This window comes from Ovis aries, chromosome 3, assembly GCF_016772045.2.
Source record: "Ovis aries strain OAR_USU_Benz2616 breed Rambouillet chromosome 3, ARS-UI_Ramb_v3.0, whole genome shotgun sequence".
NCBI lineage: Eukaryota > Metazoa > Chordata > Mammalia > Artiodactyla > Bovidae > Ovis > Ovis aries.
In genome coordinates this window covers 179,904,680-179,920,167 of record NC_056056.1, presented here as the reverse complement: position 1 = coordinate 179,920,167, position 15,488 = coordinate 179,904,680, and the positions used below count along the sequence as shown (strand labels likewise).

Genomic DNA, 15,488 nt, shown 5'->3' with positions numbered 1-15,488 from the left:
GCTGCCTGGATCGGGGCCAGCCAGAGAAATTAGCTCAGACCCACAGGCCCCTGGGAGAGGTGTCAGACAAAAATAGACCAGAGAAAGCCAGAGAATCCTTGAGCAGGAGGACCCATGGAGGTCATAGGCTCTGGCATCATCCTAGCTCTCCAGATGGAGGCTGGGGGCAGGGAGGCGATGGGGCTGGGCCAAGGTCATCCTGAGATGAACTTGCGTGGAGATGAGGTGAGAATGGGGGTCACTGGACTTCCAAAGTCCCATTCTTCCCTCACCTGTGCCTCCCATCAGGCCATGGGCAGGAAGGACAATAAGAATTACAGATACTGAAGCAATTCATCAGAGGCTGTTTGTTGTTTCTGGTGGGGGTGTCAATTGCACAGAAAGAGTAAGAAGAATAACGAGTGCCTACCTACTCTACTGGGCCCTCTCCCCAAAAGGGATCTGTGTTAACAGCTCCCCGTGGAACTATACAGGAGATAACCTATGCGTACACCAGCACACACACATGTGTGTCTGCGTGCGTGTGCACCGATATACATTGAGCAATATCCTTCCAAGTACAGCATTAGATCATCCTACTTTACACAGGTTGTGTGCCTTGTCTCACCCAATTCATAACATATCTGGACGTCTTTTATCAACTGGTTCAGGTGTACCCCCTTTTTAATGGTGACATGGTATTCCATTCTATGGATGAACCATAAGGTATCTAACCAGACCCCAAAAGTAGATGGTTACAGCATGTGAGTGTGGCTCAGTGTAGCAGAAATGGAGAAAGTTATAAGAAATAAGTCCACAAAAACAGGTTGTAGAGAAATTGCTATCGGGCTTGGTTATCAGCTATGCAACTTCATGCAAATGATGAATTTCACTCCTGTATTGAATATCAACTGTTTACCTCATTATCTGTAGAACTTACAATGACTTCCTTGGGGAGCTTGCCATTAGAATTCCATTTACAGTGAAGCCCGGAGATGGTGGCTCAACTGGTAAAGAATCCACCCACAGTGCAGGAGACCTGGCTCTGATCCCTGAGTTGGGAAGATCCCCTGGAGAACGGAACGGCTACCCACTCCAGTATTCTGGCCTGGAGAATTCAGGCCATTCTATACAGTCCACAGGGTGGCAAAGAGTCGGACACAACTGAGCGTCTTTCACTTTTACCTTCTGGAAATGAAGTTAGTTCCGTAGGGCCAAGGCGTCTGGCCCAGAGCCCGTGTCTCGTGCCTGCAAGTTGTGGGCGGTCAGGCTTCCTTCTGCACAAAGTGATAAGCCCTCCCCTCACACCTGCCTTCTCTAACGGCCCCTTCTCAGTGATTAGATCCTTCTCTCCCAGCAGACCTGCCCCAGGTCAAGGGGGCTCCGAGCTGCATGGATGAGCTAAGACCCAGGGCAAGGTGGGAACCTTATTAAGATGAAGAGCCTGTTAGTCCAGCCAGTGCTAAGCTGGGGCAGAGGCAGGCAGGAGTGGACTGGGGGTCTCTGCTCAGGCCCCAGGCTTTGTCCAGCCTGACTCCTGCCTGCCTTTGGAAAGCAGCTCAGTTCACCAACTATCTTGAGTGTCTGAGAGGCCACTGTGGGGTCACCATGGTGACTGGAACCATATTTCCTCCTGTATGGATCTTCTATTCTTCACTCAGCTCCTCCTATCTCCCTGCAGCTTAACCTAAGGACCACCTCTGGCTTGGTCAAACCTTCTGCTTTTGTGTGTGGTGGGAAGATGCTTCCACAACCATTACATCAGGACCACTTTGGATGACATATACCTCTCCTCCCATAGCTCACTGCTGGAGCCCTGTGTCCCAGCCTGCCCTGGCTTGGTTTCTCCAACATGAGACTGTTTCCCAGCAGGTCAGCAAACATGTGATAAGTACCCAAAGAAAAAAATGAAAACAGACCCCCACCTCACACCATAAAAAAAATCAGTTACAGGTATAATGTGAAAGGCAAAACTTAAAGACTTTTAGAAGAAAAATACAGAATAATATTTCTATGCTCTTGTGGCAGGGCACAGATTTCTGAAGACATGAAAAGCACAAATCATTCAAGATCAATACCTTTGAATGCATACAAATAAATCAGAAGATGAATTTCCCACCATGAAAAGAGGAGGAAAAAAGAAACAAATTTCAAACTAGATAGAGATATTTTCAACACCTGAGGGACATAAGATTAATCTCTAAAATATAAACGGCATTCCTCAAATCATTAGGAAAAGACAAACTAAGAGAAAGACAGAAAAAAGGCACAAAGAGGCATTCAGAGACAATGACCAAAAGAGATCATTAAAAAGTGAGAAATGCTCATTAAAACCACAATTTGACCTTGTACAGTCTGATCCTTGTATTTCTCTGCTGTCCCCTGGTGGCTGTCAGGAACCTCAGTTCAGTTCAGCTTAGTTGCTCAGTCATGTCTCTTTGCAACCCCATGGACTGCAACATACCAGGCCTCTCTGTCCATCACCAACTCCCGGAGTTTACTGAAACTCATGTCCATTGAGTCAGTGATGCCATCCAACCACCTCATCCTCATCTCCTTCTCCTCCCACCTTCAATCTTTCCCAGCATCAGGGGCTTTTCCAGTGAGTCAGCTCTTAGCATCAGGTGGCCGAAGTATTGGAGTTTCAGCTTCAGCATCAGTCCTTCCAATGAATATACAGGACTGATTTCCTTTAGGATGGACTGGTTGGGTCTCCTTGCAGTCCAAGGGACTCTCAACAGTCTTCTCCAGCACCACAGTTCAAACACATCAATTCTTTGGCACTCACCTTTCTTTATAGTCCGAATCTCACATCCATACACGACTACTGGAAAAACCATAGCTTTGACAAGACAGACTTTTTCTGGCAAAGTAATGTCTCTGCTTTTCAATATGCTGTCAAAATTGGTCAGAATGTTTCTTCCAAGGAGCAAACGTCTTTTAATTTCATGGCTGCAGGCACCATCTGTAGTGATTTTTGAGCCCCCTCAAAAAAGCCTCTCACTGTTTTCATTGTTTCCCCATCTATTTGCCATGAAGTGATGTTGATGCTTTTGAACTGTGGTGTTGGAGAAGACTCTTGAGGGTCCCTTGGACTGCAAGAAGATCCAACCAGTCCATCCTAAAGGAGATCAGTCCTGGGTGTTCATTGGAAAGACTGATGTTGAAGCTGAAACTCCAATACTTTGGCCACCTCATGCGAAGAGTTGACTCATTGGAAAAAACTCTAATGCTGGGAAGGATTCGGGGCAGGAGGAGAAATGAACGACAGAGGATGAGATGGCTGGATGGCATCACCAATTCGATGGACATGGGTTTGGGTAGACTCTGGGAGTTGGTGATGGACAGAGAGGCCTGGTGTGCTGTTATTCATGGGGTCACAAAGAGTCAGACACGACTGAGCGACGGAACTGAACTGATGGGACCAGATGTCATGATCTTAGTTTCTGAATGTTGAGCTTTAAGCCAACTTTTTCACTCTCCTCTTTCACTTTCATCAAGAGGATCTTTAGTTTTTCTTCGCTTTCTGCCATAAGGGTGGTGTCAATGCATATCTGAGGTTATTGACATTTCTCCCGGCAATCTGGATTCTAGCTTGTGCTTCTTCCAGCCCAGCATTTCTCATGATGTACTCTGCATAGAAGTTAAATAAGCAGGGTGACACTCGATGCACTCCTGTCCCGATCTGGAACCAATCTGTTGTTCCATGTCCAGTTCTAACTGTTGCTTCTTGACATACATACAGATTTCTCAGGAGGCAGGTCAGGTGGTCTGGTATTCTCATCTCTTGAAAAATATTCCAGTTTGCTGTGATCCACACAGTCAAAGACTTGGCATAGTCAATACAGCAGAAGTAGATGAGTTTTGGAACTCTCTTGCTTTTTCGATGATCCAATGGATGTTGGCAATTTGATCTCTGGTTACTCTGACTTTTCTAAATCCAGCTTGAACATCTGGAAGTTCACAGTTCATGTACTGTTGAAGTCTGGCTTGGAGAATTTTAAGCATTACTTTGCTAGCATGTGAGATGAGTGCGATTGTGTGGTAGTTTAAGCATTCTTTGACATTGCCTTTCTTAGGGATTGGAATGAAAACTGACCTTTTCCAATCCTGTGGCCACTGCTAAGTTTTCCAAATTTTCTGGCATACTGAGTGTAGCACTTTCACAGCATCATTTTCTAAGATTTTAGCTCCACTGGAATTCCATCACCTCTACTAGCTTTGATTGTAGTGATGCTTCCTAAGGCCCACTTGACTTCACATTCCAGGATGTCTGGCTCTAGGTGAGTGATCACACCATCATGATTATCTGGGTGGTGAAGATCTTTTTCGTATAGTTTTCCTGTGTATTCTTACCACCTCTTCTTAGTATCTTCTGCTTCTGTTAGGTCCATACTATTTCTGTCCTTTATTGAGCCCATTTTTTGCATGAACTGTTCCTTTGGTATCTCTAATTTTCTGGAACAGATCTCTCATCTTTCCCATTCTATTGTTTTCCTCTATTTCTTTGCGCTGATCACTGAGGAAGGCATTCTTATCTCTCCTTGCTATTCTTTGGAACTCTGCATTCAAATGGGTATAGCTTTCCCTTTCTCCTTTGCCTTTCGCTTCTTTTCTAGTCACAGATATTTGTAAGGACTCCTGAGATAGCCATTTTGCTTTTTGCATTTCTTTTTCTTGGGAATGATATTGATCCCTGCCTCCTGTACAATGTCATGAACCTCTGTCCATAGTTCATCAGGCACTATGTCTATCAGATCTAATCCCCTAAATCTATTTCTCACTTCCACTGTATAATTGTAAGCGATTTGATTTAGATCATACCTGAGTGGTCTAGTGGTTTTCCCTACTTCTTCAATTTAAGTCTGAATTTGGCAATAAGGAGTTCATGATCTGAGTCACAGTCAGCTCCCAGTTTTGTTTTTGCTGACTATATAAAGCTTCTCCATCTTTGGCTAAAAGAATATAATCAATCTGATTTCGGTATTAACCATCTGGTGCTGTCCATGAGTAGACTCTTCTCTTGTGTTGTTGGAAGAGGGTATTTGCTATGACTGGTGCATTCTCTTGGCAAAACTCTATTAGCCTTTGCCCTGCTTCATTCTGTACTCCAAGGCCAAATTTGCCTGTTACTCCAGGTATCTCTTGACTTCCTGTTTTTGCATTCCAGTCCCCTATAATGAAAAGGACATCTTTTAAGGGCGTTAATTCTAGAAGGTCTTATAGGTCTTCATAGAACCATTCAACTTCAGCTTCTTTAGCATTACTGGTCGGGGCATAGACTTGGATTACTGTGATATTGAATGGTGTGCCTTGGAAACGAACAGAAATCATTCTGTCATTTTTGAGATTGCATCCAAGTACTGCATTTCAGACTCTTGCTGACTATGATGGCTACTCCATTTCTTCTAAGGGATTCCTGCCCACAGTAGTAGATAAAATGATCATCTGAGTTAAATTCACCCATTCCAGTCCATTTTAGTTCACTGATTCCTAGAATGTCGATGTTCACTCTTGTCATCTCTTGTTTGACCACTTCTAATTTGCCTTGATTCATGGACCTGACTTTCCAGGTTCCTATGCAATATTGCTCTTTGCAGCGTCGGACTATACTTCCCTCACCAGTCGCATCTACAACTGGGTATTGTTTTTCTTTTGGCTCCATTTCTTCATTCTTTCTGGAGTTTTTTCTCCACTGATCTCCAGTAGCATATTGGTAACCTACCAACCTGGGGAGTTCACCTAAGATAGGACCTCACCTGTGGACGTCTCTGCCCACACGCACTTCTCACAAAGGCGGCAGTGGCCATGGGAGCTCAGGTAACACTGCTTTAGGTGACTGGAGAAACAGGATTGCCTTTTTGTAAAGAGGCAGTTCAAAGTCAAGAGAGACCTAACATAATTAGGAGCCAGAGGAGCAAGTGCAGGAGGACAAGCATTGCCATGCCAGATGTGGAAGCAGAGGGCGAGAACCACACGAGGCTTGTGAAAGGCACTGTGTCAGCAGGGGGTTCCCCATCAAGGAGGAGGCAAAGGGCAGCCTTGCTCATCAAGGAGAGGGAAACGGCTTATCCGAGATCTCAGAGATGTAAAGAGAAATAGAAGCCCAGGTCTGACTCTAAAGTTGGGATCTTCACCATCCTGATTTATGTCCAAGGGGAAGGGGGTGGGAGGTGGGCTGAAACACTGAGGTCCAATTCTCCCTCCCCGAAAGGGCCTGCTTCCCTAGGATAGAGGTCATGGGGCACCCTGGACCCTGGAGAGCCTGTGGAAGGCCAGGAGGAGCTAAGGGTATGATTCTATCAGAAGAGCACTTGGCCATTTGCAATTCATTTACTTTTTTATCATGTGATTCTTCTGAAGAGGGGCAGAGTTATTATTTTATTATGTACATAGGGAAACAGGCAAAGGCAGGGACGTGACTTGTTCCAGATCACACAAGTCAGCGAAAGAACTAAGGCTCAAAACTCATTTCAGACAAGCTCCTGACAAGCAGACTCTCCTGCAGGCAACAACCACACACTCTAGACCTGGTACAAAGTAGAAAACACAGAAGTACAGAGTGCAAACCCGCCACGTGTGGGCTCAGGAGGAGAAGAACAGGAAGATTTTGAGGAGAGCCAAAGACAGATTGAATGATGGGCAAAGGATGAGATAGTCATTTTTTGTGGATTTCCCTTGAAGGCAGCTGCAGTTCTTGGACGGATAGAAGTGACTGAAATTCTGATAAGTCTGCTACCCTTCTGGCCTGAAAAAAACCCCAAGGAATTGCCAGTATTGGCAATTTTCTGCCAAAAAGCCCAGAATTGCCAGCACTCCTCAGTCTTCCCCAGCATCAGGCTCTTTTCCAGTGACTCGACCCTTCACATCAGGTGGCCAAAGTATTCTTGCCGCAAGAACCCCAGGAACATGAGCAGTGCGAACCGTATGAAAAGGTGGTGCACTTACTGCCGTGTGTGGGGTGCTTGGACCCAGAACAGGGTGAGGAGAGTCGTTTTGTTGGTCTGAGAAGAGGGCCCGTGTGCATCCAGGAAGCACTCAATCTGGAGCCTCTTGATCAGAGACTTTCCCGCAGGGTTCAGGTCCTTATTACCCATTCATCCTTCTTATCCTTCAGCCTGATCTATTGGTCCAAGAATACAGTCTCCCAACCCAAGCTCTTCTGTGTCCTGGGATTTTGACTCTGAGACTCTCGGTGCCTGGACCTAAGCCTCCCTGTGGGCAGGGGCCTCAGGGGACAAGACCATGAGCTCCTGCAGGGGGCCCAGTCCTGCTTCCAGTCCTTCCTGAACTATGCAGGTTTGGGGGCTTCTTTCCTTTCTCTGATCTGCCGTGGTTCCCTCCAGTGGGCCCTCTTCTGTGCTCACTTAGCCAGACTCAGTTTCTGTTGCTCAGAACCACAGGAATCTCACCTGAGACAGGGGTCACCATGGGATGGGAGCCTGTTAGGTGCTCACATGCTCCACATGGAAACACAGAGAGTTGGTGTCCCATGGAGCAGACCCGTGGGGGTGAGAGCAACACCCAGATGCCCCCCTTTCCTTCCTGGAGAGGAGGAGTCTGAGGCCATTCCATGAAGGCTCCTCAGAAGGTTGTGGCAGGTGCAATCCAGATGGGTGACCGGGTCAGAGCATGGCCTTGGATGGGCCTTCCCTCCTTCCTGCCCACTTTCCCCAGCCCCTCAGTCCTGCCTCCGGGGATGGAGTGAGCCTAGCGTCCACCTCTGCCTTCGAGGGACCTGAGGCTCTGGCAGAATACTTTGGGCTGCCTGCTTTATTGAATGCAAGTCCATGTTCCCAACACACAGTGAGGCCGAACAATAGCAAAATGTTGGAGTTTGGAAGGGACGAAGGTTCATTGCAGGGCCATGCAAAGAGACGGGAGGCTCATGCGTTAAAAATCCCAAGCTCCCTGAAGCTCTCAGCAAAGCCCTTTAATGGGAAAGGTAAGTGAGGGTCCTGGTTAGTTGTTGCAACCTTCTTGGTGTCAGAGCCTTTTTTCTTGATGTCAGGTCATGATACCCTGTGAACCTTCAGCAAAACAAATTGTTCTCTTTTATGATAAGAAAGAGCAAGGTCCCAAAGCTCAACCTCCACCCTCTGAGGTCCAGGCTCTTGCCAAGAGGAGAGGGAAGCTCCTGCAGGAGTTCTGGTGAAATGTGGAGGCAGCCCGGGTGAGGCGTGTGCTCTCTCTCTGCCCCTCTGTTTACGGCTGACCCTCTCTCACACCTGCACACAAGCCCTCTGCTCTCAATCACCCATGGGTGCCCCATGTCCATCCTAGTCCCCAGGGCTGGAGGAGGAGTATCCCCATGCTCAGCCAAAGTCAGATGCCATGGGCTCCCCCGGGCATCCCATGGGCCTGGGGGCTCCAGGGTCTGAGGGAAACGATGGATGGGAGCCCAGCGGGCAGGCAGGAGGAGCCGTGGAGGACGTGCTCCCTGAGATCCTGGGAGACAGGCTCACTTGGAAGGAGGTCAGGCATCTGGAGCCCAGCTGAGCCCCTCAGTCAATGCAAGGAAGCCTCAGTGAATCAGCTCATATTTATTGAACCAGAGTCAGGAGAACAAAACGTGGGGAGAGACAAAGGACCCTGAAATGTCTTGTCCAGCCCCACCCACAGCAGAAGAAGAAACCGAGGGTCTGAGAGGCTTCCTCTTCACCCCAGGCCGGTTGATCTTGATGCACCACAAAGTTCTGTTGTTGCCTTCTGGTGTCATTTTTTCTTTCTTTTGTAATTTTTTTTAAAATCAACCTCTGTCTCACACAGCATTTGGAATTTCATAGGAGCTTCATTAGTCACTCAGTGTATCCTGGTCCCAAACATCACCTGCATCTCGACAAATGTTCCACCCACTGAGTGGTCATCGCTGCCACCACCACCACCACCATCATCATCAAGAAGTCACTGCCTAATTAAGATAAACCTGCTGGGATCAAAGGTGAGTTGATGCTGGAGAAGGAGGGCTGGAGACCACCACCAGGGGAGACTCTTGCTGGGACAGCAAACCCTGGGGAGGGCGATAGAGGAGCCCGGGCTACTCCTGGATCCCAGCTATCATTCCTCTCTGACTTTCTCCCATTTTAAAGCCTTTCATATTCCTGGCCTCTCGTGGCTAGTTCCCCTGCCTCTCTACTCTGCCCCCAGTGTGTTCTTTAGTCCAAAATAAGTGGTTTCTCCCTTCCCCTCACTCTCTAGTCCGCCTCCCCTCTTAGTCCAGGCCCCAGGCTCCTTCCTTCTCTCTCCCCTCTTCCACCTGCATGCATTCCTCCCCTGCTGTGCTCAGCTGCAGAAATGCCAGATTCCTAACACCTGGCTCCATCAGTTCTGTCTCCCCTCCCTTCCCCTCTAACAAGCTGCTCTCAACCTTGGTCTCACGTGGGTCCCTGGTTCCTGCACTGCTCTGGGGGTGGGGGAGTCGGGCCTTCCTTCAGCCTCTCATAGGTCTGTATGGCCTCCTTCAACTCCTCCTCCAGCTCCCTGGCCGGCTGCCTCAGCTTCTCAGCCAACTCTGTCTTTGCCCTCTCATGTAAGTGCACTGACTCTTACCAGGAAGCCCACATCCACTAGAGGGGAGATTCCTGCAAAGCCTGATCCAGGCCATTTTCGTCATTACCAGAGCCGTGCCTTTGAAAGCTTCGTTCACCTCCTTGCTGGTTTGGACAGAGACTTGCCCAGTGCTCGTGAAGCTTTTAGCATGGGCTGCTAACTGAGAGTTGTCTTTCACCAACTTCGCAGCATAAACTTGTTTCCTAACCCCTTGCATGGATATGTAGACTTTTGCTGTAGGAAAAGCCATCCCAAGTGCACACAGACATCGAGCTCCCACAGACACCTTTTCTTTGACGCTAGTTGACAACAGGCCACTGGCTTCCGTTTCTGCTGATGACCTGCTAAAGTGTTCCACGATGCTGGAGGACACAGTGGGCACAGCAGCTGCTGCTCCCAGCCCTAACCCAGTGGTCGAGAGCTCCAAACTGGCCCCTGCTGTCACGGGTGCCAGAGCCAGGCCAAGGGTGCTCAGAACACCAGACACAGTGCCAGTGGAGTTGGCCACCACCTTGAAGATGGTACAGTCCCTGTGCAACTTGTCAAACCCTGTCTGCAAGTGCACAGAGCTTTCTTATGCTCTCTTCCAGCTCCTGTTTCACCTGAGGAAACTCCTTTAAAAATCTCTGCCTGTCTAGCAGGTCCTGTTGGAATCTCTCTTGGTCTTCCATAGCCAAGTCTGTCTTCAACTCATTCAGAAATTTACATAATGCCTCCACTTCTTCCCTGTAACAAGGGACATCAAGGGATTAAGAAAGACACTTTGCTTGTCTGTAAAATAAGCTCAATGGATCTATTCTGCATAAACCACAGAGATTTTATTATAAATCACAAGGGAAGAATTTTACAAATGTAAGTTATTTTCAACATTAAACACATGTTTGTACTTCATGGATACTCCATTACTCGATCATGAAATAATCAAGCAAAAGCCATTTTAAGATAGTCTTAAGAGAGGTATTTGATGAAGATGCCTCAGAGGCAGGTCAATACAATCACTTCCAAAGGCTGGTAGTGTGGAAAGTCCACAGAGAAACTAACAGAAGTGGGATTGGGGGAGAAAAACTTCATTCAAGGGCCTGAGTGTATAGTGAGGAGTCAACCTGCTCTTAACCCTTGGCCCCTGGGAAGTGGTCCCTAAGCTCCCGGAATATTCTGGCTGATAGGAGTGTCCTTGTCTGCCTGGGCCTTTGGCCACTGGACAGTCTGACAAAGTGACATATGATGGTGGCTTTGGGTCATGTAATATCTGCACTGAGCTCCAGAGGATTTAGACACTAGGGCATTAGTCTGACCTCTGGGAGTATTCAGAGACAACAGGCCAGGGTATTAATAATTAGTTTTTATATTTTTAGCTTGGAAATAATAACAGTAATAGACAAATAAAGCATCACCATAATAAGCAAAAGATTCAAGCCTGGTCCTATTCTCATTCAACATCACAAAATGGTTTTTGTTGTCATGCATTTAAAATTCTTTAACACCGAGTTAACTTCCTGGCAACTAACAAAAAAGAAAGACTGAGACAATACGAAGAGAGACACAAATTGAGCACTGCAGACACTGCACAAAGAAGCAAAAGACACAGTACACAAACCCAGAGCTCTCTAGAAATCTCATCCCATGACAACTCCCCAATTTACTTGATGTTATATTTCAGGCAAAATGAACGTTTTAAAAAAAAATGTCACAATTTGTTTTTAAACAGTGTGAGCACCCCTGGGGGCAGTGCCTTGTGTTCCTGCCACACACTGAATCCAGGGCAGTAACTTGTCCTGAGGACAGTTGAAATTTCATGTGTGAAACCTGCCCAGGCTCTGTCCTAGAGCTGAAGGGAACCTGAATTCCGCTCTGCAATAAACTATAACTGGAATCCTGACATCCTTCAGTGCCCAGCATCCCTGACCTCTCGGGGGTCACCAGCCTAACACACCTTACCTGGCGATAGCTTCACATACCTGCACTCTAAGACCGTATGCAACTTTATGGAGCCTCTAAAGATTCAAGAGTCTTGAGGAAACATCTATCTGAATTGCTGAGTCTGAAGAGACCAGCACTTGCTCAGCTGGTGGAGGAAGTGCTTTCCTCTTTGTTGCGGATGTGTGAGGTCCTCAGAATCCCTCAAATGACACACAATCACAGCCACTCACTGTGACCCTGGAGGACTCACTGAGCCACACGGCCTTCCCACTGTCGGGGCAGCTCCATACAGACTAGAAGAGGGTCCCAGATGGAGGGAGAAGCCAGGTCCCAGGCAGGGTGTGGAGGACACGGTCACCCAGGGCCTTCTAGCCCAGCTTGAGGGGATCCCGTCTGGGAGGGAAGAAATGTCCCCCCTCACCCTCAGGGGGCCTCTGCCAGGGTCACAACCCCTCCAGGTCTGTGTCCTCGGGGCCCACTCTCCTCACTCTAGTCCCAGTCCTGCTGCCCAAGCCTGCCTACTAGCCCTCTAGCCTGGACCCTCTGCTCCACCCTGACCCCTGGAGGAGGCCTGCCAGATGGAAGCTAGCCTGAGGTGGGGGGATGCGGGTAACATTCCTGATACACCCGTGTAGGTTACCTGGACAAACCAGCCTCAGTCACAAAATTCTCCTAAGTTTTGACTTAATGAGCAGGTTTTGCAGCTCTTCGTTGCTTACTCTCTTGTGGATATACTCAATGATATCCTCAAAAAAGCTTTTACCCTAGGTGGATAAAAGACTAAGATGAGAAGAAATTATGGTGTAATGTAATGGTAAATGATACTGAGGGTGAAGTGGTTAAAGTTAACCTTCCTGAGCAGCAGTCATCCGGGGGTACTGTTGACGGATTCACCTGGGGTTATGGGTGGACTGTGTGCAACCACCCCAATCATATGTTGAAGCCATAGCCTCACCCCTCCTCAATGAAGACTATTTGAAGACAGAGCCTTTAAGGTGGAAATTACAGTGAAATGAGGTCATAAGTGTGGGGCCCTAATCCAAGAAGATTTGTGTCCTTATTTGAAGAGGAAGCGATACCAGCTCACTCTCTCTCTCTGTCTATCCTGCAGCGTGAAGGGTTGTTAATTTTTTTTCTTTTTCCTGTTTTAGTAAGAGTGAAAAGAACCCAGGTCTCATATGCAGGGAACCCAGAGCACTAAATCTGTGTATTTATTGATTGGGGTGTGGGTGGGTGCGGGAAATGACAGAGCACTTGGTATCTGCAGGGGTGTCTGAGATCAGTAGAGCCAGTACCTGCCTGAGGTATCAGACCTGGTAAGCACATGCTTATATATGAGGCCCCTGGGCGGGTGTGGTGACACAGCATGGCGGGGGCGGGAGGGGATTCTGGGGGAGGGGGAGTTTTCCACCTGGATCTAACAGTCTGGGTAGAGGGGACAGCACCACACTTGGCAGGACCTACTGTGTGGCCCAGGCCACAGACCACATTACATTTCATCCTCATAACAATATAGGGAAATATTCTTCTCATTTTACAGGTGAGGTCAGATGACTGTGCTCCAGTCACACAAGGGGGAGACGACAAGGCCAGACTGGGGTTCAGTTCAGGGTCTGTGATCCTTGCAGAGCAGCAGGGCAGGCAGCAGGGCAGAGAGTTGGAGGAAACAGCCTCTGTGGTGATGCCCCAGGATGTGGGAGCAGGAGGCTGCTTGGACCAGGAGAGAGGGCAGGAGAAGCTTCAGGGATACTGTGGGACCTCCTCTCCCTGACCTGTCTGGTCTTGGGGATCCCCTCTGCTGTCCTATCTGTCCGTGGGCTGTTCTGGCCTCACTTCTGAGTCATGAGCTGGGATCTGGGGGACCGGGAGGGAGAAAGCAAGCCCCTTGGCCATGGCTCCCAGAGGAGAGAGCCAGTAAGGAGGCTATGGGGACAGACCCCAGGGTGGGGGAAGTCTCCTTGGCCTCCATGGGACGCAAGGATGCTTATCTATTCCCTTCTGATTCTCGATTCTTCTCCAGGTTAATTCAGATACTTGGCAGCATGTCAGTTCTGGGTCATAAGTAGGAACCATCCAAACAAGAGACAGCTGACTACCTGAGCAGTCCCAGAGGTCTTCTGGGTTCATGGCAGCAGCAGGATCTCAGAGACCTCCTTTCAGCTCCTTGTCTGCGTCAGGCTGGAAGGAGGTGTGGCTTCACCCTTGGGAAGGAGAAACAGGCTGTGGGCTCCATCATGAGTGAGCAGTGACTGCAGGGAGCAGCGAGGGGTCTGGTCTCCAGCGGTTTCCACCAGGACCGCCGCCAGTGCTACCACGCACTTAGCCCAGCGTGCTTCTCTGTCCCCTGGGCTCCGCTGGCCGCTAGTTAGGGAAAGTTACGCATCCTCCCACTGCCCTCTCCACCCTGAGTCAGAGTCCTGCTCTCCTGTTGGGGTACCAGGAGAAGGTCATCAGACAGGAGACAGCCATCTGCAAAGTTTTAGAGCAATAACACCAGAGATGGACGAACAGGCAGGAAGGGCTACTCTGGAAATCCCGTGAGGGAACACGTGTGTGCACTACTTGGCAATAACTAACATTGATTCTCTGTCTATGACATGCAGGCTCCTGAGACTCACCTAGGATTAGGTCAGCCCAAGTCTGCATGCTGGTGCCAGAGCCTGGTCTTTCCAATCTACATCCCACATTTGTGATGACTATGCCCTACGCCTTTTTTAATATAAAAATACTTATTCATAGATATGTTTATTAACAAACGAGTGTTTCTGTTCTAAAATGACGTCTTGCTCCCTGTGCTCCAGTCTCTGCTTTGATAAACTTCCTGATGCTGCAGCTCCCGCAGCCCATGCCCCCCTAGCTTCTGCAACAGCCTTTCTCTCACAAGGGCCTGCAGGCCCTCCAACCCCGCCCAATCCCTGAAGCTCTGCCCTGGGCGGCTGAGCAACCCCGGTGGTGCCCAGTCCTCTCTGCTGTCATCCCCTGACTGCTGAACTGTTAGGCTGTTTCTAATTATTTACATAAACAATAGTGCAAAGAACACCTTTCTTGTAGAAAAGTTTGCCTTCATTTGATAATATTTCTTTAAGCTGTTTCTGGAAGTAGAATGAATGGGTCTGAGGGTATCAACACCTAAAACTTTTTCATACCTAGAGCCACACTGTTATGCAAGGAAACTCCCAATTTATATTCAGACTCACGATATAGGAGAGTGCCATCCTTTCAATCTTGCCAGTTCTCAGTTGTCTTTTTTTTTTTTAAGCAGATCTTTATATTGAGAAGTTTTCTCTTGGTTCTGGTTGTAACTATCATGTGCTGGGAGGTAAAGAAAGAAAGCAAATGTTGATTTTGTTTAATCCCTTTTTAGAAGGCAAAAGAGCATTTATCAATTGCCCCTCCTGAGACCTGACTGAAATGATAGTAAAGATCCTTATTGCTATAGCTACAGCTATTGATGAGAGCCTCAAGTGTTTATGATTTTGCTCATACTTCAGTTGCTCTAAGATTTTATAAATTATAAGGTATATCATTCCAATAACCCTGAGGTGTGTACTATTATATCCCTGTTTGAAGATAAGGAAGTTAAGCATAGATATTATGTGTTTTGCCCAAGGTCAGAAATCTTGTTCATGGTAGACAGGGTTCCAATTCACTCTCTGGGCTCAAGATCCCATACCTGGCCTCTCCTCAGTTCAGTTCAGTCCTTCAGTCCTGTCTGAGTCTTTGCAACCTCGTGGACTGCAGCATTCCAGGCTTCCCTGTTCATCACTTCCAGATGTTGCCCTGTTCATCACTTCCAGTGTTCAGCACTTCCAGAGCTTGCTCAAACTCATGTCCATCGAGTCAGTGATACATCCAACCATCTCATCCTCTGTTGTCCCCTTCTCCTCCCGCCTTCAATCTTTCCTAGCATCAGGGTCTTTTCCAATGAGTCAGTTCTTTGCATCAGGTGGTCAAAGTATTAGAGCTTCAGCTTCAGCATAAGTTCTTCCAATAAATATTCAGGACTGATTTCCTTTAGGATTGACCAGTGTGAACTCCTT

The 15,488-nt window shown here is 47.9% G+C and overlaps 2 protein-coding genes across 2 annotated transcripts in view; both read right to left on the bottom strand.

Annotated features, from left to right (window-relative positions):
• Positions 1-15,488, bottom strand: part of LOC101102047 (apolipoprotein L3-like) — a 234,245-nt gene that overhangs the window by 217,081 nt on the left and 1,676 nt on the right. The gene's annotated exons all lie outside the window — the stretch shown is intronic.
• Positions 9,354-13,341, bottom strand: LOC101105566 (apolipoprotein L2). The gene is given in 7 exon segments (XM_027965969.3): positions 9,354-9,525; positions 9,527-9,577; positions 9,579-10,072; positions 10,074-10,254; positions 12,089-12,122; positions 12,125-12,212; positions 13,282-13,341. Coding segments are annotated over 7 exon segments (1,080 nt in total).